Source organism: Eumetopias jubatus, unplaced genomic scaffold (assembly GCF_037043125.1).
Source record: "Eumetopias jubatus isolate StellerSeaLion01/CBP00866 unplaced genomic scaffold, mEumJub1_p1.0 scaffold_13, whole genome shotgun sequence".
NCBI classification, from domain to species: Eukaryota; Metazoa; Chordata; class Mammalia; order Carnivora; family Otariidae; genus Eumetopias; species Eumetopias jubatus.
Genome location: NW_028274819.1, coordinates 59,426,242 through 59,453,935, shown reverse-complemented (window position 1 = coordinate 59,453,935; position 27,694 = coordinate 59,426,242). Strand labels below are relative to the sequence as shown.

The 27,694-nt window shown below is 41.1% G+C and overlaps 2 protein-coding genes and 1 long non-coding RNA gene across 3 annotated transcripts in view; 2 read left to right on the top strand and 1 right to left on the bottom strand.

Annotated features, from left to right (window-relative positions):
• The window catches only part of NARS2 (asparaginyl-tRNA synthetase 2, mitochondrial), a 130,770-nt gene extending 118,547 nt beyond the window's left edge, over nt 1–12,223 (top strand). The window contains exons 12-14 of the mRNA XM_028116070.2: nt 2,278–2,375; nt 4,443–4,469; nt 8,006–12,223. Coding sequence (XP_027971871.1) covers nt 2,278–2,375; nt 4,443–4,469; nt 8,006–8,150 — 270 coding nt within the window. The 3' untranslated portion in view covers nt 8,151–12,223. The remainder of the gene's footprint in view (nt 1–2,277; nt 2,376–4,442; nt 4,470–8,005) is intronic.
• LOC114218805 (uncharacterized) lies at nt 1,868–25,921 on the bottom strand. The gene is made up of 3 exons (XR_003611242.2): nt 25,863–25,921; nt 21,510–21,597; nt 1,868–2,388 (listed from the first exon to the last, which is right to left on the bottom strand). It is a non-coding gene; the product is annotated as an uncharacterized LOC114218805 (long non-coding RNA).
• GAB2 (GRB2 associated binding protein 2) overlaps nt 24,466–27,694 on the top strand; it is a 181,132-nt gene continuing 177,903 nt past the window's right edge. The window contains exon 1 of the mRNA XM_028116069.2: nt 24,466–24,633. Coding sequence (XP_027971870.1) covers nt 24,559–24,633 — 75 coding nt within the window. The 5' untranslated portion in view covers nt 24,466–24,558. The remainder of the gene's footprint in view (nt 24,634–27,694) is intronic.

Below are 27,694 nucleotides of genomic sequence, written 5' to 3'. Positions count from 1 at the left end.
GTAAAGTGAGGCAGAGTTTAAGAAAAGAGTTTATAATATAATGTGACTTTTAAGGATTAAAATGTGAGGGGCACCTGCCTGGCTCAGTCAGTAGAATATGCAATTGGTTTTTCTTTTTGTTTTTTAAGATTTATTTATTTATTTGAGAGAGAGAGAGCATGCACCTACTCAGGCATGCCCACGATTGAGGGGAGGGGCAGAAGGAGAGAATCTCAAGCAGGCTTCCACCCATTGCAGAGCTGGAGGCGGGGCTTGATCTCACAACCCATGAGATCATGACCTGAGCCAAAATCCGGAGTCGGTTGCTTAACCAGCTGCACTACCCAGGCACCCCAGAATGTGCAACTCTTGATCTTGGGGTCATGAGTTCAAGCCCCAGGTTGGATGTAGAGCTTACTTAAAAAAAATTTTTTTTTAAGTTGAAGATTAAAATGTGTTTTATGAATTACTAATTTTTCATTTGTTGCATTACATCTTTCTTACTTTTGTGCCTTTTTAAATTTTTTTTAAAGCTTGTATTTATTTGAGAGAAACAAGAGAGAAAGAGCGCAAGCGGGGGGAAGTGGGGGGCAGGGAGGGAGGAAAGAATCCCAAGCAGACTCTGTGCCCTGAGCGCAGAGCCCGGTGGGGCTTTATCTCATGACCCCAAGATCATGACCTGGTGGAACCAAGTCAGACGCTCAACCGACTGAGCCACCCAGGCACCCCAGTTTTGTGTCTCTTTAATAATGCTTACTACATGCCCCACAAAAAAGAATCACCAAGTCACAGAAGAATACAGTTAGCGAACAAACATTCTCAAAATTAAATATTACTAGTAATTGGAATACAAATGAAAATATCAAGCTACCATTTTCCACCATTAAAAGTTTTTTGTTGCTTTCTTATTACAAAAGTATAACACGTCTTCATTGTACAGAATAAGAAAATAGCAGAGAACAGAAGAAATCACAGTGACAGCATAATTAACATCTCATCATGTAGATGCCAGTCTTTGTTTTATCCATGTCTAAGATGTACCTAACAGTCGGCTCCTATTGACATGTACTTGAATTTTTGTTATTATAAGTAATGCTGCAATAAACACCCTGTGCGTGTTTTTGTTTTCATCTCAGATTAGTTAGGACTAGTTCCTAGAACTGCCATTGCTGGGTCAAAGCATATGGCATTTTTAAGGGTTTTGATGATCTTTTCCCAAGATGCTGACCAGAAAGGTTCTATCAGACGTGGGAGAGTACTGGCTCATGTGTCTTCTAATCCACGTTGTTTATGTTGTTTTCTTACCTTCACATTTTGATAGCCCAATATACTATCTCATTGTTTCAGTTTTTACTTCTTTGATTCATAATCAGAACATTTTCATTATTTTTTAAGATAGGTTCCATGCCCAACGTGGAGCCCACATGTGAGGCTTGAACCCACGATCCTGAGATCAAGACATGAGCGGAGATTGAGAGTCGGACACTCAGCTGACTGAGCCACCCAGTTGCCCCAGTAATCAGGACATATTTTCCATGTCCTACCAAAATACTATAAAGAAAAATCTTCATTGCCAAATTATTTAAGAGAAACAAAAGACATACACCAAAATGTTCAACAAAAGAAAAACAGATAAAAATGTCTGCTTCTAAACAATAAACTGTGCGGCTATTAAACCATTAAGTATGGGGGCACCTGGCTAGCTCAGTCAGTGGAGTGTTGACTCTTGATCTCAGGGTTGTGAGTTCAAGTCCCGTGTTGGGTGGAGAGACTACTTTAAAAAAAAAAAACACTGTGTGCACAGTATTTCAACTGACATAGGAAAAAAAATTATAATATTAAGTAAAACATTAGAATGGTAAATGTTTATGTGTAATTTGATCTATTATACTCCTTAAATGTGGAAGAGAAAAACCAGAAAGAAAATATGCCAAAATTCAATTGCTACTGCATGGTGATGGATGACTTTTAATATCTCATAATTTTTAACACTTGCCCCATTTTTTACTATTAACATACCACATTTGTGAAGAAAACACATTTCTATTAAGTACACTACATACGTGGTATAAGAGAGGAGAGGAAACTGTCCATCTGCAATTTGTGTATCATGTATTCTAAAGATATTAAAAATTTGATTTTGAAACAGGCAGCATAAACAGATAACATAAATAAGATTCTGCTAAGCAGTTTAACAGCCACTTGTCAAAATGTTTAAAGTTCCACCTGCTTGAGAAGCTGGCAATTGTTGGAATCCCCTGAAAATGTGAAATTGTTTACAACTTTTTTCCTTTTTAGGTTGCTGCTGTTGATCTTCTGGTTCCTGGAGTTGGAGAGCTCTTTGGAGGAAGCCTCAGAGAGGAACGGTACCATTTCTTGGAGCCGCGACTGGCCAGGTATTGATCAGACCTAAAAGAAACAAAATTCAGAAATTGGGGATGAGGTGCTCGAAGGCAGTCTTGGCAAATTAACAGAGAAGAGCAGATGGGCCTCAGCGCCTGACTGACCTGGATCTCAGATTCTCTGTGGCCTTGAGCAAGTTGTTATGTGACCTTTCTGAGCTTCCCTTTCTTAAAGATTGGAAGTGTTATGTGAAATAAGGCTGCAGTGATATGTACCCACTATTTGGTATGTATCTCTTCCTATGAAAATTGCTTTTTTAAAGAGTTAATGACAGAAAACAACCTTAAAGCTTGTCCTTCATTTTCTCTCTTCTCTGTGTTCTTTTTTATTTACTCTAAATTATGATTAGGGACATAAACAAAGACTCCTATAAGGACATAAAGAAAAAACAGACTCTGAACCAGGGAAAGGATAAAGATGAAGAAAGAAAGATACTAAAAATATCCACTAAACTAAAGTTTAGAATAGTTTTCCTTTCCTCAGGTTTTCTGCTATGTAAGGGTCTTGATTAAGCTATTTGAATAATTCATTTTAACTTGCTGTTTGAGACCTAGGAAATGAATCCATAAACACACAGAAAATGTTTTGGAGATGAGAAGTGGGGAATCATGTTTCTAATTGAACTACCACTCCTATGTATGCGTGGTCTGCCAACAAACCACAATGACTTCCTAAACTAACCAAGGTTATAAACCTCTGTTTTCCATGGTTTCTACTTTTGCTGTGCCAGACTTAAAAAAAAAAAAAAAGGTTTTTCCCATGTTGAAGGCTTAGTCCCGCTCTCCTACTCTCCAGATAATACTGGGTTTCATAGTAACCTGGAAAAGCCATAATAGTTTGAAAATATCCTGTTAAATTAGCCATTTATAAGGCCTTCTTTTCCTAATGGAGAATTGCTTAAAAAGTTGATCCTTTTCCAAGATCCCAACCTATAAATTTGTTGGGTAACGTGGTTTTGTAATCCCAATCATTTGAACTGCTCTATTTGGTTAGGGTCCAGAAGAAAGGAAATAAATATGTTCTGAGAGGCCTCTTTTTTATTAGACTACTAACTCCTTACTATTGCTATAATGTTAGAAAGTCCTGGGAAAATCATGGAATTGAAGTAAAGGTCAAACTCCTTAGATGGAAAGAATTTGAAGATTCTCTGGGTTTTTTTAAAGCACAATAAAAATCACACATGGCAAGAAGCCTCATCTGTTGAAAGATTAATTGGTCTGTTTTCTTTGCTTGCTTCCTTACTTCAGGAAACCTTTCCTCATAACATTACATGTTTACCTAATATCTGATAATATCCAAATTTATCTTTCCTAATGAAATGGTTATATGTCTCAGGAATCTATCTGTGACCTCTGCTTATGTTTTCTGTATATCTGATTTTTTTCATAGTCCTTATCATTTCAGATGCACTGATCCCAAACACTTTTTTAAAGGGCTGAAATTAATTTCTTTTAAGATTTTATTTTTAAGTAATCTGTACACCTAACGTGGGGCTGAAACTTACAACCCCGAGATCAAGAGTTGCACGCTCCACCAACTGAGCCAGCCAGGCACTGAAGAGATGAAATTAATTTTAATGAGTACTAAGAGCTTAAAATTTTATTAACATTTTTCACATTGGCAAAAAAAAACAATTTGCAACCATATTCTGAGGGCAGAATCTATATTATTTTAATGTTATAGAATGAAATGTGTGTCTTTATCTCCCTTGTGTGTGCCTCCTAGCAACCTTAAGTAATAGTGCTTTTCTTATGTCATAGGAAATAAGCTCATCTGAAATGAACCCCTTCTTTTGGGCGCTGGACTATACTTTCTTTCTATAGCATTTGTCATCTATACCACTTACTTGATAATACCTAGGACTATTGGTTAACTTACCTTTCTTACCATATTAAAGAGTCAGCTTCTCAACTGTATTGCATGTTCTTTGAGAGCATAGGTTTTTGTGTGTACTTCTTTATTAAGAGCCCCTTGCACACAACCCGGAGTAAATGTTTGGTGGTTAGTATCATTATCTTATGGCCATTCTCTGAAAGAATTTTGTTATTTTCCTCTTACAGATCAGGACTAACAGAAGCCTACCAATGGTAAGAATGTGGTCCTTGATCATTCTTATTCTAGCTGTTGGTCTGATTGTTATGTAGGTTTTACATGTATTCCCTAGGCACTATGGAAGAGTATTAAGAACAGTGAATAGGTAGGTTCTCAGAAGATTACTTATTCCCTTCAAGTGCTGGGAAATAGTAATAATATTGGCTGCCATTTATTTATTACTTATTGTGTGCCGGATAACTATGTTAACATTTTAATGTATTTTTTTTAAGATTTATTTATTTATTTGAGAGGGAGAGAATGCAAGCCAGGGGAGGGGCAGAGGGAGAGAGAGAGAGAATACCAAGCAGACTCCCCACTGAGCATGGAGCCCAATGTGGGGCTCAATCCCAGGATCCTGAGATCATGACCTAAGCCAAATCAAGAGCCGGACACTCAACCGACTGAATCACTCAGGTGCCCCTTAATGTATATTTTCTTATGTAATTATTATAACACCCTGTGAGTTAGGTACTATTTTTATCTCCTTTTTATTACCCCTCCAGACCTAAGACCAAGAGATGTTAACTAGCTTAACCAAGAGCACACAGTTAGAAGCATAGAGCTGGGGCTTTGTTCGTAACCATTATGCTTCAGTTTCTCTATGTGTGGAATTAGGGTTTGAGAGAAGTGCTCCCTAAAGTCTGTAGAAATCTAAACTGCGTAGGGAAGATCACTTGTATGCATTCATACATTTATGTCTCCAGAGTTGTTCTGGTTTTCTTTCTGCAGACCCTTTCTTCTTTGAGTATTTTTCAATGTATACAAATTATGTACTTATATTTTTATAGTAGCATTCCTCCATAGTAATTATTAATATTATTAATTGCTTTGCTGTCCTCAGGAGAAGGAAGAATCAAATTACACACCTGACTTTTGGTAATGGAAGAGCTAGGTTATAGAAATACCAAAAGCTTAAAATTATGTTCAGGTCAGGACCCTTGAATGCCTTATTATTTACCAGTAGTAACCTTAGGCATACTTAGTCTCTGAGTCTTGGTTTTCTTGGCTATAAAATGGAATGGTAATATCTACTGAACAAGACTATTGTGAGGATGAAATGAAACAATATAGGTTAAGTATCTACCTAGAATAGAACCTCAGTAAAAGCTAGTTTCCTTTCCTTTTCCTTCCTTCGTTCTCAGTCTTGTTATTAGGTAGATGAGCCTAACCAAGCAAGCTTATGCATTTTGCCTGCTTTTGTCTATCTACAAGATAATTTTCATAGTGTGTAAAAACTAGCTAAATCACAAATTCTGATTGTTGGTTAGATACATTGAGGCCTTTTTGGTCTTTATTAATCATTTCAATACTATTCTTGTCCCAACTAAAGTTTTCAAACTCTTAGGATCTCTACATGTAACTGTCTGTTACTTGAATCTGTTTCCTTTTATCTGATAATCATAGTATTTAAAAGGTAGAAGGGATTTTTAGAAGTCTTCAAGTCTGCGATCTATGCTAGTGTTCACTACACTGTGAGTAGCCACCCCAGGTGTCTAAGAATTTACTCACTTCCTATTTCTATATGCCATATGCAAATAACATATATAACTAGTTCCACAAATTTTGTACCATCTCTTCTATAATCTGGCTACCCTAGAATAATTTAACAACAATCCAAAAAAAAAAAAATCCAACAAATACGTATTTGTTCAAAAACTCGTTTTTTAGAAGTGTATTTTTCTATATATTGAAGCAAGGGCAAGAAAAATGCTATAGACTTAATCCATCTGCTGAATTCAGTTTCCAGACATTTATGCCAGTGTTTTGACATCGATGTCTGAGAAATTCAGAGACAGCTGAAGCTATTGCTGGACTTCTAGCAGCCAGCCCAGATCCTGCAAGTATTTGTGGCAGGTGGTTTGATAGGCCTTTCATCTCATTTTCTCAGTAAATGAAAGTATATCTTGCCCCCGTGCCTTATGAACTTAAAGTTAATTGAGCTACAAAACATTTTATTTACTTAAGACTGTGCTTCTTCCATTATTTTTTTTTTTAAGGTTTTATTTATTTGTCAGGGAGAGAGAGAGAACAAGCACAGTCAGAGGGAGTGGCAGGCAGAGGGAGAAGCAGGTTCCCTGCCGAGCAGAGACCCCGATGCAGGGCTCGATCCCAGCTCCCCAAGATCATGACCTGAGCCGAAGGCAGACGCTTAACCGACTGAGCCACCCAGGCACCCCTTCTTCCATTATTCTTGATAGTTCTTAGTAATCGGAAGTTTTATACTAGATACTCCTGTTTATTGATCCCTTACTTGATTGTAATTCGCCTTGTTGCAATTCATCTTTTATTTTAGAAAGATAAGCATTCAATCTTAACTGCCTAAAATACCAATACATGTGGTCATTATTATTAATAGTGGGGAAATAGGTGATAGTCTTTTTTTTTTTTTAAGATTTTATTTATTTGAGAGAGAGAGAGCATGAGCAGGGAATGTGGGGCAGAGGGAGAGGGAGAAGCAGGCTTCACAGGGAGCCTGACATGGGGCTTGTCGAGGGGCTTGATCCTAGGACCCCGGGATCAGGACCCAAGCCAAAGTCAGATGTTTAACTGCCTTATCCACCCAGGCAACCCATGATAGTCTTTATTCTTGAAGAGCCATATGACTACCAGCTATAGCGCTTAAGTTTTATTCTAGAACTGATTTTACAGATCATTCAAGAAGCTCTAAACTTGATTTAATCAATATTGTATAACTAAAGAATTTCCCCACCAAGTGACGTAATAAAAATACTCACAAAGTCTTCTTTCTTCTCTTCCTTTTGTAAAATAAATTTATCTCAGGCTGGTGTGTTGGAATCTGAGTTTGAATCATGGCTGCACCATTTTCTAGCCATGTAATCTTAAGTGGAAATAGAATGAGTATAGATAAGCTTCAGAGGCTAGCTAGCCTTTCAGAAAAATGACTCTGGACTTATTCTACTAGGTTTGAAGCCCAGAACTGGAAATTTCACTCTAGATTTCAAGAGTCTATTTTTGTGCCTTCAAACAACAAATCTTCATAGAGTAATGAAGCATCTACTCCAGAACAGACACTGGACACAGTTCCTGCCCTTGATAGAGCTTACAGTCTATTCTAGTAGGGGTATCTTTGTATGATATATCAAGCAAAACTCTTCACCCTCTTCTGTGTATTGAACAGTATGATTTTAGTAAGAAAAAAAAGTATTAACATACTGAGAAATAGAAAACAAATATATTTTCAAGAAAAATAGTAAAGTTATTAGAACTTTTTCTGTAGCCTCATGAGGCAAGTTTTCTGAATATAAGTACATATATAACTTAAAAAGGATCAAGTGACCAAAGCCCATGAATGCATGACAGGACTTGCTGCTGTTTGTCTGAGTAACCTTGGACAGATCATTTTAACTTCTCTGTGTCCTTCACCTGTCCTTGGAGGGAAAAGATTTGCTTATCAAAATGATGTGGATGATAACAGATGATTGCAAAATACTTTTGAAACAAAATTCTATCATGACATCTGATCCAATACAGCATCTATAGGTGATGATTCTCTCTTTTTCAAAATCAGGTATCTGGACCTCCGTCGATTTGGATCTGTTCCCCATGGAGGTTTTGGGATGGGATTTGAACGCTATCTGCAGTGCATCTTGGGAATTGACAACATCAAAGATGTTATCCCTTTTCCAAGATTTACTCATTCATGTATATTATAGCCGGAAGCCTGGTTAAGGAAAATCACCCCATGCCAGAGGTACTGCACATGAATATGCATACAGGAGAATGCATGTTTGAATTTTAGAAATGGAGAAGTTTTCGGTATGTGATTGTCATGCCATAAGGTAGAGCATATGAAAAATAGAAGTGATCATAATTTTCTTAGAAAGTTGACAGCATTTCATGGAAAGATGAACTCCCTCAAAAAGAGGTACTTGTGGCAGGTAGAATCTCAAATCTGTTATGTCAATTAAGAAGAAATGAAAAGACTGAACTGTGGTCTCAGAGTCCTTTCAAACTCTCAAGACAGGATGAGATAGTGTATTTTCATTTGTCTTTAATCATTAGATCACTGTCCTGTGTGGCCTTTGAAAACCACTAGTAGCTAAAAAGAAAATGTTGGGTCTTTTTTCACATGCCATTTAACCTATGTAAATGCCTATCTTATTTTCATCACTTTAGTAGACATCACAGAAGAAAATATTCCTTTCAGGGTCCTAATTGAGTTAATAAAGTTACTATTCTGAATTGAAATCTTTCTTCATCAGACTGAGTGAAAAAAGTGACATTTAATAACTGTTGATCTTTAATTATAAAAGCGAATAAGATGTATTAATTATCTAAACTAATGACTTATAATTTGTTTATAGTAGCTGTTTATAACTTCTCTAATAATCAATAAAATAGTAGATTTTTGATACCTATGAAAGAAAAATACATTTTTAAATTCCACTTGGCCTTTTCCCAGTAAAATTTGGAAGAAAAATATTTTCAATGCAAGATGAGGGTGCCAATATAGCTAAACTTAAAGGATGGGTAATTCTGGACTCAAAAAGTAACATCGTCTGTTAGAGTTTTTGAGAGAATTGCTCATTTGGGAGTTTGAGACCTGACAATTGTAGCACTTTATGCCTATGATTTTGGACAAGCCACTTAACTCTGTATGAGTTCATACGTCATTTTCCTCAGAGTTGATACAGCAGTTACATGAAAGTGTTGTGTGTATGTGTTTAAAACTGTGAAATGCTACACAAATTGTTTTTAACTCTTTTAGTCTTCATTAAGTTATATATCTATGACTTACAGCAAAGTTGTATACTCAGTAGAGTTTGTATGTATCAAATAAGGGTAAACGGCATGTGTGCCTGAATAATCAATTTTCTGTGTCTCATTAGATAATTTATCTTAGTTTATTTCCTAATGAGTGTGTATGTGCACTTTATTTCATCCTAACTCAAAGCAGACAACTGAAAATAACTGCAGAACCTTAGAGCTGGAGATCACAGAAGTCACTGAGATGTTCTCATGACCAAACTTCTGCCCGATGCAGAGAGATCCTACACACCTGGGCAGCCTCTTCTTGGCAAAGTGCTCGGTATCCCACCAAATAGCTCATTCCATTTCTGCATCTCCCTAATTGGTAGCATTTGCTGAGCTAAAATCTACCTCCCTAGAACTTTAATTTCCTGGGCTTCGATACCAAGTTTAGGACAGGACAAAAGAGGTAATTAGGGCTTTCATAAAGCTTGCCTCAATCATGGGTTAGAGAGAGAAATTCATTTGTTTGTTCAACAAATATTATTTGAGCTTATTCTACATGCCAAGAACTGTGCTAGGTGCTAAATAAATGATAGTGAACGAAACAGAAATGACCCCTGCCTTCATGGAATTTATAGTCTGTTAGAGAAGATACACAATCAGTAAGCAAACAAACGTACTATTTCAAAATATGACATAAACTATAAAATTTTATAAAGAGCAGGGCAAGCATAGATGAGCTTGCTAGAGAAGGCATCTCTGAAATGGTGATCTTTAACCTTAGACCTGGGGGTAAATGCAGAAACCGTTCTGAAACATTCTCAGCATCAGTACTGATTGGACATTCAGGTCTTAATACTGTATTAATTTTGTGGAGTGAGAATCACAAACAGAGGCCCCCAACCCGGAGGCACTATTTTCCAAGGCTATCAGGAATCATGTCTCCAGCAATTCTTGAGGAACCAGATAGAATTCTAATGTCAACGTGATGGTGGGGCCTCCTAAATAACAGTGGTGTAAAAAATAGTGAATCAGGAAAACTCCAGGTTCCCATCCCATGCCACCATTGATGTAGCTGTGGAGCTCTAATCAAGCAAGATCATCTTTGTGCCCTCCAATTACATCACCCGCAGAACTGTCCTTCCCAAGTGCATCAACTCTAAGGCTTCTTCTTCTGTCTCTTGATCTTTCAGGAATCTGTGCTGGAGATAATCACTAAAAATAATTGATTTAGAGTCTAACCTTTACATTTTGTTTTAGTACACATTAGGTCTCTGAAAATGTACCGGGAAATCAAATCACTGAAAGTCTTACAGTAGACTTAAGTGTGTTCCTTGTGTGTGTATGTGGGGTGGGAGAAGGTCCTTCTCAAATAAACCTTGTTCCCTGTCTTTCTGATAGTCTTCAGCAGTGTATTTCTCAACTTTCATACTTATTCATTCTTTTCCTCTACATTTGACCACACAACGAGTATCTAGTTGAAGCCAAACACTTGCCACTCATAAGAAGCCTAAAAATTTACATCTTTGGCTCAATACTTTTATTTTACCAATAATTGAACAACAACAAATACTGGTGTCAAAGATGATGAAAATGCCAAAACTCAGCAGCAACAGCAGGAAGAAAACTTTAAAATGTCCATTTGTCAGCTAGTATATGAATATCCAAATTCTACGGATAAGCAGCATCTTATAATTGTGTGTATAATGAATAGAAGTGTAGATTTCATAGTTGAGGACTGCCTGCACTATAATAATATTCTTATAGGACTTCATTTGTGAGAGAAAAGGTGATTTGAGGGTGTTAATTTTTATTTGAGTAACCAGTTTCCAATGAGGGAAAAATCTGATTTTCTGTTTTCCCAAGATTTTCAAACATCACCTCAAAATAGTAACCCCAGCCACCCAAGAAAGAGTGTATTTTGAAACTTAGAAATGGTTTTTCCATCATTAATTTCCATTCTCATTTCAAATTTTGAAGTAGGTGGAGAAAAATAGTTACTTTCCATCTGTCTGTCCTCTTGCCTGGGGAAGTTGTACTGTCTTTTTTTTTTTTTTCTTTTTTGGTCTGACAAGAACTTAATTGTGTGAGTGATCCATTCCAGATCTAGACATAACTCTCCCACCCTCTGACCCAGCCCAGAGACTAACTGTCACAGAACAGCAAAGGAACTGTTTGACCTTTTGTCCCTCTCAGACAGGATCTGCCAGAAGCGCCCCTTTACAATGTTATACATTCATACTCTCTATAAATTGAATCTAGACATTCAGGCATGACTGAACAGGCATTGAAGATGCAATTGGTGAGATGGATTAACTCTACTCTTCTTTAAATCTCTTGTTTCAGATAATTATAGATGAAAGATGCTTATTTGGATTGGATTGCTATTTATTCATATATTTATTTCAGTAAGTGGTGAGGCAAGAACATAAAAATGCAGAGTTGAAAGACAGATTGGCCTGGATTGCATTGATAAGAAATGTGTGGAGCTTTCTGGCTTCTGATCAATATTTGTATTCAGTCTGCAATCTAAAGTATGTATAATAAAAAGAAAACAGGTGGGAGTAATATCTGATTGTAGTTTCTTCCCAGTGTATAGCCCAAATTAAAAGAAAAAGCATTAAGGACAGAAAATAACCTTAATCACCCGACACCAAAATGATTACTAGGACTTGCATAAGATCTTATTAGATCATGGTCAACACACCTCTAGAAACCTAGACATTCTGCCAGTACTAGGAGCCCTGGGTTGCCCTTCTGATCAGCTAAGCCTACAGTTAGCTCTTATGCAGTTTGGTTTGGAGTCCAGTGAATTTACAGCCATTATTAGCACACCGTGTGGGAGTTCCTAGGGGAACTTTGTAAAGAAGTCAAGAGTTTAGGTGGTTCCTAAACTGTCATTCAGACAGCTATTGAATTAACATAGCTCATGACTCTTCAGTAACTTTAGGCTACTTCTTTACTGCTCCTAATTGTTATCATTTGAGCGTTGCTTTACAGTTTACAAAATGGTCTGACGTATTCACAGTGTATTATAGACCTTGTTCTTTTGTAGCCTACTGTGCTTCAAATTCATTTGATTTAATAAAAGATTCATTTTTTTTGTTACAAAGATTGGTATTAGAATTCCTAATATCAAGGAAGATTAAGACTGCAAATAAAGTTCACCACTCTTAGCCTCCAGAGAAACTGAAAACCCAGAGCTTTGTAGTAACCAAAGAGTTTTGCATCTTCAGCCCCAGAGTTTAGTGGACATGTTGCAAAACACACACTTCGGCCTCTGATGTCCTTGTTTTGCACAAGGAGAAGAGACTTAAGAGTGTGCAGGGAAATGACGATTGAGTTTAAATGCATTCTAGTAAAGAGAAACACTGACAATGGAATATAGAGCCCTGGACCCAGCAGTGTACTTAGGCTTGCTGTGCCTCATTTTTTTTATGAGTTTATATTCCTATTTGCCTTACCTTCCTCTTAGGATCATCCTAGAATATACATAGAAAGACAGATGAAAGAACTTTGGTGGGGATTATTAATATCCGCCCCCAAAGTGATTAACCTTTGATTAAGCATCATCAGGATGATGCTCTGAGAATAGAAATGTGGTAGGCCCATCCAGCAGAGGTTTTTCATGCTACACATACACATAGAAACAGCTACAAGTGTGTTTTGCAGAACCTGGGCCATTTGCAGCCGTGACTCTCTGACTTACAACCTCTGCACACTGGCTCAACAATAACCGTTTTGCTGTTTTCATAGGATCCTGGATCTGAAAAATCTCCTAGAGATCTTATTTCTTCCCCTGTCTGTGATGTATAAACTATCCTCTCTTGTATTTTCCCAGCTCCTGGTAGTTCACCCCCTCACTATCCCTTAGGTGAATAGGAGCTCTCCACCTAAGAGAGAACTTTTCCTATCCTTGGAGAACTCTGACCTGATATTACCAAAACCTGTGTAATAAGTTAGAAACACAGCAACACCATTTCTTCTCCCCAGCCTTCTCTTCTCCAGGATAGAATCTCTGAAGCTGCTCAGATTGACAGTCTGCCCTTCTCTGAAGGGCTGCACCCCACTAGGGTTATTCATCAGGCGGTGGATCCTGAAGATGGGCCTTTCTCTTGGCAAAAAGGCTTCCCTCCACTGTCCACTCAGCCGCTACCCAAGTATCCTAGGATACGAGTCTTGATATTAGAAGAGCTTCAAAGTCTCCAGTGCCTCCTTGCCGGCTGTCTTACAGCCTGGAGAGGTGTAATAACTGCTGAGGAGTCCTAACTACAGTTTCAGAATGTTCAGGGCAGTACCAGCCCCCTTCATTTGAGGATCGCAGAAATGGATTTGGGACATATACACATTGGTTGTTGGAGAACAATACATTTTTTCACTGAAGATTCCCACCAATACACATTTTCTTTGCAGTGCCCCGAAAGGCAGGAACTCATTCCTGTACAGTTAGGATACAGTGATCTCTTTAAGTGTAATTTCCATCTTCCACACTCTGCACTACAGGTTTTCACATCAGGAAACTGTTGGGTCAGGTTCCTGCCAGAAAACGTGGTGGATGTTCAGTGTCTTGGGAAGGGTATTAGACATAGAGGGAAAAGACCCTGACTTAAGTCTTGACGTTCTACTTTTGAGCTGTGGGACCTTGAGCAATTTATTTCATGGGTTTGAATAGGCATCTGCAGAATGAGGGTAGTCCTTATCGTACAAAATATTATGAGAAACAAGGCTGTGTAAAGGGTTTTATAAACTGCACAAATAGAAGATCTCCTGAGGGAAACCTTTTCAAAACTCAAAATCTGTATGAACTAAGATGTTTATTGCATGTTGAATGAAATATTTTATAGCCATTAAAATTATAGGAGAAAAAGTGTTAAAATGTTAAATTGTTGTTTGCAGTTACAATACTGTAAAATCTGTGTATGTGGACTAGAAGCATCTGGGGGAAAAATGAGATCAGCTTTTTCAGGGCAGTGGAACGTAGAACTGAGCACCCTTTTCTTTCAAATCCTCATTGGTGTTACTCAGTTCAGTAAACTTCCTGAGGACTCACTGTGCCAGGTCCAGTGCTAGACTCTGCGAAGACAGAGATAAACAGGACATGCTCCTTGCCTCAGGGACTCCCTTGCGTGCAGTCTTTGTGCACTGTGAATAAGAATCACCTGGGGAGCTTATTAAAAAATTCAGATTACATTGGTCCTACCCTAGAAAGTCTGATTCAGTAGATGGAACAGCCCGCAGTTGGCGTTTCTGAAACAGTCACCCTGAGTGATCCTAATGTAGGTGGTTTAATTCCACTCTGTGAGAAAGCTTCAGTGAGGTTTTAATATTTTTACAGTAAAAGATAATAATTACACAAATCTGCTCATTGAAGAACATACTATGTTGGATTGTTCTGCCTGCACCTTTGAGCTGGTTTTTTCCCTCTGTTTCAAGGAGGGAAAGCCAGCCCACAGAGTGATCTTACTCTCAAACCCATGTCACATGAAGCCTACCACACCTCTTGACCTAGATCTCTTCCTCCTTTTCTTGTCCACTACCTCACCCGTGTTTTTTTTTCTCCCATGCTTGTGTTTCTCTGCCACTCTGATTCCTCCTGTGCCCAGTAATATATCAACATCCAGATTTTTCCCCTTCATTTCTCCAACTTATTCCCCAACCAGGTATGTCAATTTTATTGAAACAAACATATCTGCTTTACTAAGTTGTTCTGGAAGGCTCTTATGTATATGGTTAATGTTTCTCAAAAACTTAGAAGTGGTCTATTCATTGATCAACAAGCACAAAATTATCATATGTGGAAACTTTCGTGTTTTGGTGCTTGACTGTCATTTAGCTCTTGATTAACTTTCTTCCAGAGAGTTAGCAGCCCTCAACAGATTCCTGTCTTGCCAATCGAGTTAGAGTATACCCTGCATTCTGATGCAGCACGACTTGTCTCCACATGCCTGTGATTAGGCTTGGGTGGCTTTCTCAGTCTACACACCTGTCACCTCTTAGTCACCCAGAATCAAAATATTACAACTCTAATCACACTGTCTGAGTCTGTGAGGCTTTATTTCAAGAGGGGTGACATTCTAAAATGCAGCTAGGATTTCTGCATTTTCACATATTTATATTGCTTGTACTTCAAGATACCACTGGTTGGACAATGGCTTCCAGACTCACTCCTTTCATTATGCTCCTTCAGCACTATAAACAAATATTGCCATCTTAAACTGTCATTTGTCTTCTCTGCCAGAACAAAAGCTCCATAACACAGAGGAGACTGCATCCATCTTTTTATCTGCAGTGCCTTGGAGAGTATCTGGCACATAGTGGGTACTGATTTAATAACTCTTGAATGAATTAGGTGTCATTGAGGTGTCCAAAAAAAAGAGGAAATATGTCCATCAGACCAAAGGAAAATATTCCTTAAAAAGTAATTCCCAAACTGGCTTTTCCCTCTGTGTCTGAAATATTTCATAAATTTTTAAACTAGCCCTTTCAGCATAAAAATCCAAGTCTGGAGCCACTGCCTGAACATAGAACAAAGAGTCAGGAGTCACAAGTATTTATGAGTTCACTTAGTAACTTGTCCTTAGGAGCTGTTACTGAAGCTGAGTTTCTAGGGCATGGTAACTTAATAGACTTCTCAAAAACATTGCTCTGCGGTTCATCATTATATAACCAGCACCTAGCCATATGCCGTGCACACAGTAGGTGCTCAGTAAAGAATGAATGAATGTATTTGATTGATGGAAGAAATTCAGAAGCAAGTACCAGATGAACTTAGAGTTGCTTAGATTTTCAGTTAGTGTTCTCTGCCTTGCTCTCCAAATCTAGACAGGCTTCTTGCCTCCAAATTGAAGTAGCTTACGTCATTAGTTCAGCAAATGTTAATTAATGCTAACTCTGTGTGTCACTCTGTGGGGCACCCCAAAACAAGCAAAACCTAAGATCTTACAGTTTCAGTTCCCATACAGCTGGTTGATAATTCCTCTGGCTCCCACCATCCTTTGAACATACCTCTATTATAACAACATTGCCCACACGCTGCTATAGACATCTGCCTACCTATTTCTCTCCCCAGAAAAACCCTGAACTTCCTAAGACCCTGGTCTTACTCATCTCTGTGTTCCTATGATGAACTTGTAGTAGGTTCTAAGAAAATCTTTTTTGAGAATTTAACAAGGACATAAATGACCTTTCCTAAGTAACATGTATTCGGATATATAGTTTGTATTTGGATAAAAGTATATGCCTTTCTAGTGTTTTCAAAGTTTCAAATGATAGGTACTGGCCACGTCCTGAACAAAACAAGATTGGTTTTCTTGCCTCTCAAATACTTTTCGAGGTGGCTTAGTTATCAAACCCATTCCTCCTCTGAGAATTCCCCCCACCCCATCCTAGCCAGTGGATGCCCAGCAGACATACTGGGGACAGGAGCTTCCCTTGCTGATTGGACGAGGGGTGGACACCTGACCCAAAATGGGCCAGTCTCATTTTCTCTCAGAAAAATGGGGTTAAGAACACCAGAGAGTCTGGACTGGTTGCTTGAACCAGGAATATGTAAATTTAGGAGATGTAGGGCAACCATGTGCCTCAAGAAACAGAGAAGGCAGTCTGCAGAAAGAAATAAAGGCACATGCTCAAAGATGAAAAACCATATGGTCTGTGAGAGAGACAGACACACATATACCGACTGGCAGCCCAGTTTTTGCTATATTTAGTCCTCAGTTGCCAACCTTCCTGAGGCTAGATTATTCAACTTTTTCTTGTGTTCCATGGGAGATGCCTCATTTTCTTACCAATAAATTCCCTCTTTGGGCTTAAGCAAATTTAAAATAGGTATCTGCTTTTACAACTGAAAAGAAAACATTAATACACTATCTGACTTATGGAAAGAACTGTCATTACTTTTTTTGGTTTGTAGTCTCATTACGTTTTAGTCATACCCACATATTATCCCAGAATATATGCTAATCAGGAAATTATGTAGATGAGAAATTCCTGATAAATAAAATGCCATAAGAGGGTAAGTGACTTCTTTGCTTTTCAAGTTTCTTGATTCCCTAAGTCACAAAAACAGAAAACAAATGAATGGAGGCTTATTTACAGAGAGGATTGGACAAATAGACCTTTCTTGAACTACAAAATTGGATTAGAGAGGTTTTGAAGAACGAATACACTTGGCAGCTTCGCAAGACATCTATTTTTGAAGATTCTTTCCAGAACTGTGTTAAGAATGGCTTTTGTCATGATGAGCCTTCACTGTGTTTCAGACTAGCCAAAACTGAAAACTGTAAGACACTAAATAAAACGTGTGTGCCTAGAGCGACCCTGACCCTGCTGCTGCCTGGCCGTAAACAATGAGAGTAAGATAAAAGATTTTGCTCTTCAGAAACAGTTCCAAATGTGTGTAGAGCTTTGTGTACCACATCCATTCAGCCCTGGCATTCCGCATCCTGAATTGAGTCCTCACTTAAAATCATCACTTTGAAAACATGCATGGAAAATAGGGAACTGTGGACTGCTAAAATCGTCATTTGGTTCAGGAAAATTTTTCTGAAGAAAATCTTAGGGCTTTTTCCTAGAATGTAACAAAAATGTTAAGTTATAGTGATTACTGCCAACATATTTCTAATCACTCTAGGAAAAGAAAACAGCAACAAAAAAGTTTCCAGCTCTTTCCTCAGTCAACACTCTGGACCTTGGAGAAGCTTGCATGTAATTTGACTGCAACTACTTTCCTTTTTTAGTTAATTGTGTTAAATGTGCCTCATAACTCCTAATTCCATTTAGGGACTGTCATTTAGAAGGGGCTGGGGGGGAAGCTGTTTTAATTCTGGCTTTTGTTTCAGCCACTAAGTGTAATACCACATGATTGTTGACCCAACAGTAATCCAGTTAAAAAACAGTCTTCAGAGTTACTGCATCATCAAAATTAACCCTGATTACATCAAATTATGTTGAAACAGACCACAGCTGTTTGCCCTGTTGAAGCAACTGCTTGAGAGCTCATCCAGAAGATATATCTTGGTGTCAGGAAGATACATTTTGTTTTTTATTTTTGTTTCTCAACACAAATGTAGGAGGGAAACACTCTGTTCTTCCCAGAGTTGCTTGGTGGGAGTTGAAAACTTTGTGATACTCCAGAATCAAAAATCTTCTTGATTCCAAAATAGAAAAAAATCTGAGACCTTCTAAGGTTTCAGTTTTCTATAGGAAGGATGGAAGAAGAAGGAAATAGAAATCTATTGAGTATGCTCTTGTCAGCAAAATAGAAGTGGAACTTAACAACTACAAAGAAGGATGGTGGGACTTTCTGAGATAGGCTGTATGCAGTTGTATGCTAAGACTGGCTCATACCAGCCCATGAGAACAGATTGTGGTGAAAAATTTTGCAAGCTGATTGTTTAAAAAAAAAAGAATAGCATTATTAAAATTAAATAATTTAAAATGGAAAGTAACAAGTATCGGAGAAGATGGAGACAGATTGAAACTTTCATACGTTGCTGGTAGTGTAAAATGGTGTAACCCGCTGTGGGAAACAGTTCAACAGTTCCTTAAAAAGTTAAACGCAGGCGCCTGGCTGGCTCAAGTGGTAGAACATGTGACTCTTGATCTCAGGGTCATGGGTTTGAGCCCCACATTGGGTGTAGAGATTACTTAAAAAAAAAAAAAGTTAAACACAGACTCACCTTATGATCTAGCAGTTTGACTCCTAGGTATGTACTCAAGAGTAGTGAAAACATTCATCCACACAAAAACTCGTACAGGTATGAATGTTCACAGCAACATTATGCATAGTAGCCAAAAAGTTGGAAACAACTGAAATATTCATCAACTGAAGAATGAATAAAATATGGTATCTCCAAAGGGATATTATTCAGCCAAAAAAAGGAAGAACTGATGTATGCTACAACACAGAGGAACCTTGAAAACATAGAAAGTGAAAGAAGTCAGACACAAGAGGCCACGTATTGTATTATTCCAATTACATGGAATGTCCAGAATTGCAAATCCATAGAGACAAAGTAGATCAGTGGCTGCCAGGGGTTTGGGATTAGGGGAATGAGGAGTCACTGCTAATGGATATAGAGTTTCTTTTTGGGGTAATAAAAATGGTCTGAAATCAGACAGCAATGATGGTGGCACAACTCAGTGAGTATACTGAAAACCACTGAGTTGCACACTTTAAAAGGGTGACTTATGAAAAAAAAAGGGTGACTTATGGCCAATGAATGATAGGTTAATAAAAAAAATTAACTCACATAAACTTACAATTAAATGTTATAATAAAAACAAAGGGAATAAATAATCAAAATTCACCAGTTACTAATTATTTCACTGTTTGCTCTTGGCATTTTTGTGTATATGTTGGAAGTACTAAATAATGATGTATTACTTAGCATCTCTTAACTCTGTTCATACACATAAAGTTGATAGCTTAAAATTGGTCAGGGAGGTGAGGAGGTATAATATTTGCACCACAAAAATTGCCACATACTACAAATCAAGGTCAGTTTTTAAACATTTATCAACACATCCCTGGCTGTGTGGGTCAGACAACCATTTTGGGTAACTCTGGTAGAATTACTTAAATGAGATGGTCTCCTGTGGCCTTTGGATCCCCAACAAAACAGAAACTAGCAAATCTGCAAAGCCACTATGCATGCATTCAGTGCAGAAGAAAATGGTATTTTTGGTCACCTGTTGGGAGAAACCCACTTTGACTCAGGGAACATGATTTCTCACATATGTGGGTATAAGGGGCTAAGTGACAGCACCCCTATAGGACTGTCAGAATGAGGCCAGCTATCAAATAAACCACAAATGATTTACTTATTAGTCCCAGAGAAGAGAGTATCTGGGGAGTCTGCACAACAGTGTTGGGGTTTGGAAGCCAAGGGTTAACAGTTAACCTCTCTCGAGTCAAGAGATAGAAGTCAAAAGGTCTAAGGAGCCATTGTTTTAGAAACTACCCAAGGATTTCAACCACCCCTAAAAGTGAAACTGCAAAGAATTACCTCCACCCGCTCAGCCTTTCCCACGAGGCCAGTCCCTGTGGATTTAAACACTCCAGCTGCTTATAAGTATCTTCACAGGTACTGTTTTCTGGTGTGGATGGATCAGAAATTCCTGGATGCTCCAGGAGTCCACTGCTCCCACGTGCCATCCTTTAAGGGTTTTTTGTTTTTTGTTTTTATTCTCACAACATTCCGTGAGCATTGATTGTGTGCCTGATATCATGCAGGGAAGCTTCAGGGATATAAGAATAAGGAAGACACAACCCTGCCCAAGTATTTGCAGTACGCTGTGATAACCTATACAGGTGCAATGTGAATTCAGAAAAACATGAACAACCATGCTGAGGAGTGGGGCTGGTGAGTTTTAAGGAGAGGGGTCTTGACATATGTTCAAGATCTAATGCAAGGTAGGAGTTCTCTCTGAAGGAAGTAAGGGGCCATCATGGAAAGTATGGTTCGGAGTACGAGGGCACTTTCTCAGGCACTTGACAAGTCTTTGTCCTTGGGAGAATATGGTAACTGTGCAGCATGATCTGTGAACTCGATGATGTACCACCCTCACCAGTGTCAGCAGAAATGTCCCGGAAGTCTAACTGCCCCAAAGCAGCACAGGTTCTAGTTTCTTAGAAAGGAGAAATTGGGAAATTGGACTTGCTCAAACTTTTCCCTATAAGAAAGTTTATTTCCAAAATATCTTCCACTGGGTGTAATGTCAAACAACTTCAGTTTTTTAGCAGCTGCAGACAGGGAGGAAACCCAATTAGGTCTTCAGCCACACCCCAAGCCCTCTTTCAGATCGCAGTCCCCTTCATATGCCAGAAATTGATTTGAGTAGGTCACAGTAATTTGATGGAACCAAATGGGCTCAAAGCATCCCGGGGTTAAAAAGGCACACACCTCAACATTCATGAGAGTCCAGTGTCCTGAAAGTCACTAGCTGAGGTGGCTCAGCTGGCCACACTGACCTTGGCAAGCACTACTCAGCTCTGAAATTAACCTGTCAACTAAATTGAAGGGGGGAAAAGGCAGCATGGCTAGGACACAAACATCCATCCCCCACCCCCGGTCCAATCACTGACGTCAAGCCTGGAGTGGGTGGTATTAATCACGCTAGCCTGGTGTGCAGTTGAGGACAACTCTCCTTCCAACCCATTCCTGGGACCGTTCCATCAGCTATGCACCTGCCACTGGCCACAAACCCTCAACTCCCAGACAGGCACGGATGCAGGCTGTTGCTGACGACACTCAAAGCCAGAATGCACCCTTTAGAACCCAGGCTTTGGGGGTGGGGAGGAGGAGGGAGAGCAAAACCTTATGCCCGTGTTTTCTTCCCATGTGTGCGGTTCTCATCTCTGCAATGCTTCCTCCAGAGGAGCTCTCGCCATAAGATGGTCATTTCCTGAGGATTTAATGAGAAGATAGAATTAATGACCCAAAGCGCTCTTTGCAGCCGGGAATTAATTCCCCCCAGGAAATACCCCTGGTCTTTAATCAAAATTGCCTAAATTATAGACTAGTGATGCATGTCCTCACAGGTTTGGGGGCTGGGGGTGGGGGGCTGTGATCCCTACTGGTTCCAATAGATGGCGCCTATCTTCATGCAAATAAATCACTCCTAATTCATTTTCCATTTCTCACCAGCGAAAACCAGAGGGCATTAAAAAAAAAAAGACGGCAGAGAGTGGAGAGGACTTAGTAAAGGCCCAGACAGGAACGTTCTGTCCAAGGGCTGTTCCCAGGACTGGCACACCCCTCAGGCTCAGACTGAGCCACAACAGGGTGCAGCCAAGGACCTCAGCAGCAGTCCTGCCTCCTATGTGTGCAGCCTGAGCTGGGTGCTGGCAGCTAAGTAATGATAAAGGTGGGGTGGGAAGCCAGAAAGCACCAAGAAGAGCACCTTTCTTCTAACTTTTGGGAAAGAAATGGTGTGTTCAGAGAAGACTTCCTGAAACTGATACAAGTTTTCCCCACTATCCAAAAGTTTGCATTACACCCCTTCACTTTTACAAAAGATACACATTACTACTTGGTTTTGCCCACCAAAAGAAATTCAAGGAGGATTTTCACTTTTAGGAGATGTTAATTGCTTCTTCACTTTACCCCATGTCAGCTTACCGGGAAGTTTCATGGGAAGGGACCACTTTTGGATTGCTGGGAAGACCTGTTACTCTGTAACTGTTGTCTTTTGAGGCCCCTCCTGTCATTGGCTCAGAACATCAAACTCTTTTATTTCCACATGGAATTATAAATAACGGGGAGCAGAGGGTCTTTTGCAAAACAGCATAAGACCCTCAGGAGCTTCTGGCAGAATGCAGCCCATACAACTATCAAAGGGTATGTATTAGAAGACTACTCTTCTAGGGAAAGATAAGGCATATGTATGCCTGACTTGCATCATACACCTCAGCTGCAAACAAACCATGCAGACTGCAATCACTGAGACTTGGCACCATGACTCAGATGTGAATGAAGTCAGATTGCTTTATTTTGGTTGGGAGTCACTGCCTCCTGATTGATTTGGCAGACTTGACTATTTTGATATTTGTCTCACAGGGTTTCAAGATACTTAAAGCAAGAGGTTAAAATGGCTCTAATTCTAGTGGTGGCCTTCAGTGTGGCTTAAAGATCTCTAAATTGGAAGGCTAAGGGAGCTCTGGTCCCAGCCATAGCCTGATGGTTCCGGCTTTACATTCAATCCAGCAGCACACTGATAGTGAAGAAAGCCAATGAAATGATGGGTGCAGGGGAGCTGATCTCTACCTCTCAGGATGCTTAGAAAAGCTAAGCATATAGTAAAGGATTAGCATTTACAAACTGATTGAAGAGAGTGAACCTTCTCCAACCCAGGCAAGATCTGTAAAACCAGAACAATGTCCAACAGCTTGAAACAACTAGCTTTGCTGCACAGAGACAGGAAAATGAGCAAAAATACCCTTGGTCTTAAGTTGTATGGGAAGTGTGAGATGCTGTTTCTCCCACTCATCTGCCCCACAGCACAGCACCCTATCATGACAGGGGTTACTATCCACTTCTCAGAGAAGTTGAGGGAGGACCTACCTTTTAATGCTGCTCCTAAAGGTACTTTGTGAGTTGAAAAGAGCCCCGACCAGAGGTGAGTGTTTTTTTCCCCCCTCCATCCTCCCGCTGAAGTACTGAGGTTATCAAGTGTGTGCTTACATACTTTATTTCAGTTAAACCTCACCACAAGGCAGTGAGAGAAGTATCATTAGATTCCAATTTTCATATGAGCCCCAGAGAGGTTTTATAACGTGTGTCAGTGATTTGGACTCTGGGGAATTTTGACCCCAATTTCTTGTTCTACACCACCTTGCCCTCTAATTCACTATGAAATACATTGACTCACTTTTCGATTCTGTAAATCACACGAATTTTCTTTCTCCTGAATTGTTTTTCCCAGAGGCAATGCGGGAGCCAGCTGGACTTTATTTGCTGGTAAGAGGCCCCCAAGTTGATCGGTAGACACTAAAGCAATTACCCCACTTTAAATAGCAGATGAGCAAGACCACCCTCACCCCACCCCCAGCCCCAGCATTGGAAATTTGCCTCTCTATTGCACAAGCTTTGGGACTTTAGGCTATCTGCAAAATGGGAATAATACAGCTCGCCCAATTTGTAGATTTGTGAAGACAGTCATGTAAACAAGGAATGTAAAAGCGCCCAGCACGTAATAGTCTCTTTGCTTCTCCCGCCAAGGGGGTGCGAGAGTTAATGAAACTCTTGCTGGGAAGCGGATCACTAATTTCTGCCAGAACCTGACCCACTGAAACCTGAAACTCGGAATGGATAAGAAACGCGAGCAGCCCTTGGGTCCCTGCCTGACGACCCTCGGCGAAAAATCGATTCGCGATCGAGGGCGCGCAGCCCCTTCCCTTCACCCCACCCCCACCAGGGGCGCGGCCGCCTCCTGCTTGCTGTTGAGGCTTGGGGCGGAGGGGAGCAAGACCTGGGGGGCGCGGCCGGCGGCAGGCTTCAGCCACCGAGCAAACCTCGGGCCTCCCGGGTCCCCAGAAGCGAGGCGGTTTGCGTCTTTGAAGGCGGCCCGCCGGGGGGCGCGGCGGGCTGTGGGCGTGGCGAGCGCGCGCCGCCCTTTTTCCTGCTGTGGCGCCCCCATCGCGGCCCGGCTGGGAGTGCGCGCGGGCGCAGGCGCGCGCAGGGAGAGCGGGAGCGCGCGAAGCCGCCGGGCCCGCGCCGCGCCGCCTCGTCGTCGCCCCGCGGCCGCTGGCCGCCCGGGCCCCTCCCCTCCCCCCGCGAGCTGCGCACCGCCGGCCCGCTGACCCAGCGGCCAGCGCCCGCGCCCTTGTCTGTCCGACCCCGCGGCGGGCTCCAGGCGGCCGGCAGCATGAGCGGCGGCGGCGACGTGGTCTGCACCGGCTGGCTAAGGAAATCGCCCCCCGAGAAGAAGTTGAGGCGCTATGTGAGTGCGGGCGGCGAGCGGGTGCGGCGGCGGACGGCGCGGGTAGGGGGGGGCGCCCCGCGGCCTGCCCAGGGGCTGGGGGCTCCGGGAGGGGCGGCGCCGAAGGGGAGGGCGGGCCCTGGGGTCCCGGGGGGCGAGGAGCGGCCGGTGCGCCCCGCGGCTCGGGGCTGTGTGGGGCACCTGCACACCTGTCACAGGTGCGCCGCGGAGGGGCGGAGCGGGCGGGCGGGCAGGCAGGCAGGTTGAGGCTGCGGCTCCCTCTCCGCTGGGCGGGCGCGGTGGCGGCGCCTCCCCAGCCAGCCTCCCTGTAAACTAAATACGGTATTGAAGTTTGTATTGATTGTTTTTGGAGACCGAGAGAGTTCATTCCCGGGGCTGGGGGACCATAGTAACCCCGGGCGGCTTCAGCCTGTGGGGCTGGGGGAGTGGGCGGGAAAGGGGGGCGCAGTCTGCGGGGCGGCGCAGCCCGGTCCCCACAAAGGGCGAGGCGCCTCACACCCTTTCCCCCTTGCCTTTCTCTGCCCGCCCCTCCCGGGTGACCGCCTGCTTCCTTCCAGTCCACAGCCTCTGCATCACGGGCAGCGTCAGCGGCATGTGCAGCTCTTGTATTAAGTGACTCATTTGTTTGTCCCCCTTCTTTCCCTTTATTCTGTATGTCTCTCACATACATCCCCCCACCCCACCTCACGATGGTGACACTGCAGTTTGGTCTGGTATAACTGGCCCAGGTTTTGTGCGGTCCTAGGTGCCTGGGGTCGGGAGAAATCCAGGTTCTCATTTGCCAGGTGGTGCTTACTGACGGTGTTTACCGAAATTGCTGGGACAGCCTCTCCCTTCTGGGTGAGAAACTGTCACCATCGAGGGGAAGGTAGTATACAGTCTGGTGCTGACTGGTGAGGAGGTCTGGCTAACACTCCTCCCCCCCCCGCTTCGCCCCGTGCCTTGCCTGATGGGGTCAAAGTACAAGATCGTGCTAATTACTATCAGCCCTGGGCTCTTTGCGGGCGTTTGGAAATGGAAGGTCGGTAAAAGGTGTCAAGGTCTCTTCACTTGCCTATGAAATGCCCTTGTTACACTGACCCTTGGTGCTGGACTCTCTGGGATCATTCCCACAGCATGAAAGTGAGCTGTTGCCTTCCAGCTGCAGTGCATCAAGGGAGCTCTGAATAGACCCTGCCCTCTGTCAGCTGCACCAGTGGCTGTCCATGGGGGGAGAGGCAGAAGCTTACCAGAGTTTCCTGTCTTGGCTCCCCTGATCAGAACTGAGGGACTTCTGGCCTCTGGATTGAGGAAGTGACATTCTGTTTTTCAAAGGAAGTGTTGTTGGGGAGTGCGAGTGTGTGTGTGTGTGTGTGTGTGTGTGTGTGTGTGTGTAGATGAAAGCAGGCTCTTATTTAAATCACTTGCTGAGAAGACTAAGTATTTAACAATGACTTTTGAAAGTGGACATAGATTTAAAATACAGTAGGGATGAGGCAATGAAGTGTTCATCTCAGTTCTAAAGCTCATTTTTCAGGGATGTCCAGGTAGCCAAAGCAGTATAATTACTAAGAAAGAGAGTTTTCCCCCTTTTCAGAGTTGTATCAGCTCATTAGGAAAGGTGAATTTTTATATTAGGTTAAGGATGAGTAATTTGCTATTTATGTTTTTATAAAAATCAAAACAAATCTTTGGCCCCAAAGAGTTTCTGAAACTATTAGTAATGGTGTAGTAACATTACCAGCTAGTGGAATAGAGTATCCAGTGAAAATTTTCAAGTTAGAACACTACCCTAAAGAACCTTGAAACTTTGATACAGTTTGCAAACAATTTGATACCTTGTCTGTGTTCGAGTGATGACTACTTCAAGTCTATCACCTAGACTCTTTTTATGACCCATTTCTTTGGTATTTTTGTTCTCAAGCAACCTTAGCTCAACCCCCCCCCAAACAAAAACAAACAAAAAAGCAAGTTTGGGGGCTTTGGAGTGAGGCACCTTTTCCACCCATCTGAAGTACTGGACACCTTACAGTCATATGATGACCTCAGCCTCTTTCCCATCATCTTTAGAGCTCCCACCCATAGACCTCTGATCAAGCTAGTAACAGCTTTTCTTAGGCTTGGAGGTGATGTGTTCCAGTGGTATGACTGGAAGTCTCCTCTACTGTGGGAACTCAGTTCCCTTAGTTAAAACTGAGCTGATCTGTCTGACCCCAAACTCATGGGGTTAGAGTCTGCCTTTACATCTTATTTTCTTTTTGTGCGTTGAGAAATTCTGCACCTTGTTTTCAGTTAGAACTTTGCCAGTTCCCTCTGTTCATTAGAAACAATCTAGGAGACAAGTAATTCCCAGCTCCGTTGCTAAACACTCCCTCCCCAAATAGCTGCTTATTCTGATATATATCACAGGCATGTGGTGTATCAAGCATCTGAGATAAAGAGAAAGGAAGTTAATGAAATAGATTGCAACTACTTATAATTAATTTTAAAAACTTTTCTCTAATTTGAGGAGGGGTAGTAAATAGGAAAAACAACTTGAAAGAAGCTATGGCAAATGTTACCAGGGACTAGATTTAGGGATTTTTTTTATCAGTCTTTTCTAATTTATTAATCATAGGAAAATGTAGAGATCTATTCAGTATTGCTGTGCACATTGGGGGAATTACAAAAAGTGGCCTCTGGAAAATGGTGAGTATTGCCGCTGGGCCATAATGATAACTTTGTAGCGGGAGGCTGGCAGAAGGAACAGCCCTCCCATCATGCTGTAGTATGCCTGTATATGAGTGTGTGTGTGCATGTACACACACACATACACACACACACACGTATATAAGGCTGAAGCCACATTTTCTCAAGGAAAAACATTTTATGACCTACACTGCTCTAATTTTCTATTAATTTCACTGGGTTAATAGATTTAGGGGAAAAGATTGGTAGCAACACTGTCCTCTAGTGGCTAATTTGGAGAAAATTGTGTATTGGTTCTAATGAACAACTGAAGTGCGGAAACTTTATTTTTATTTTATTAAGTAAACTTATTTATTATTTGTGTCTCAGACACTGGCTTAGATGCTGGGAATAA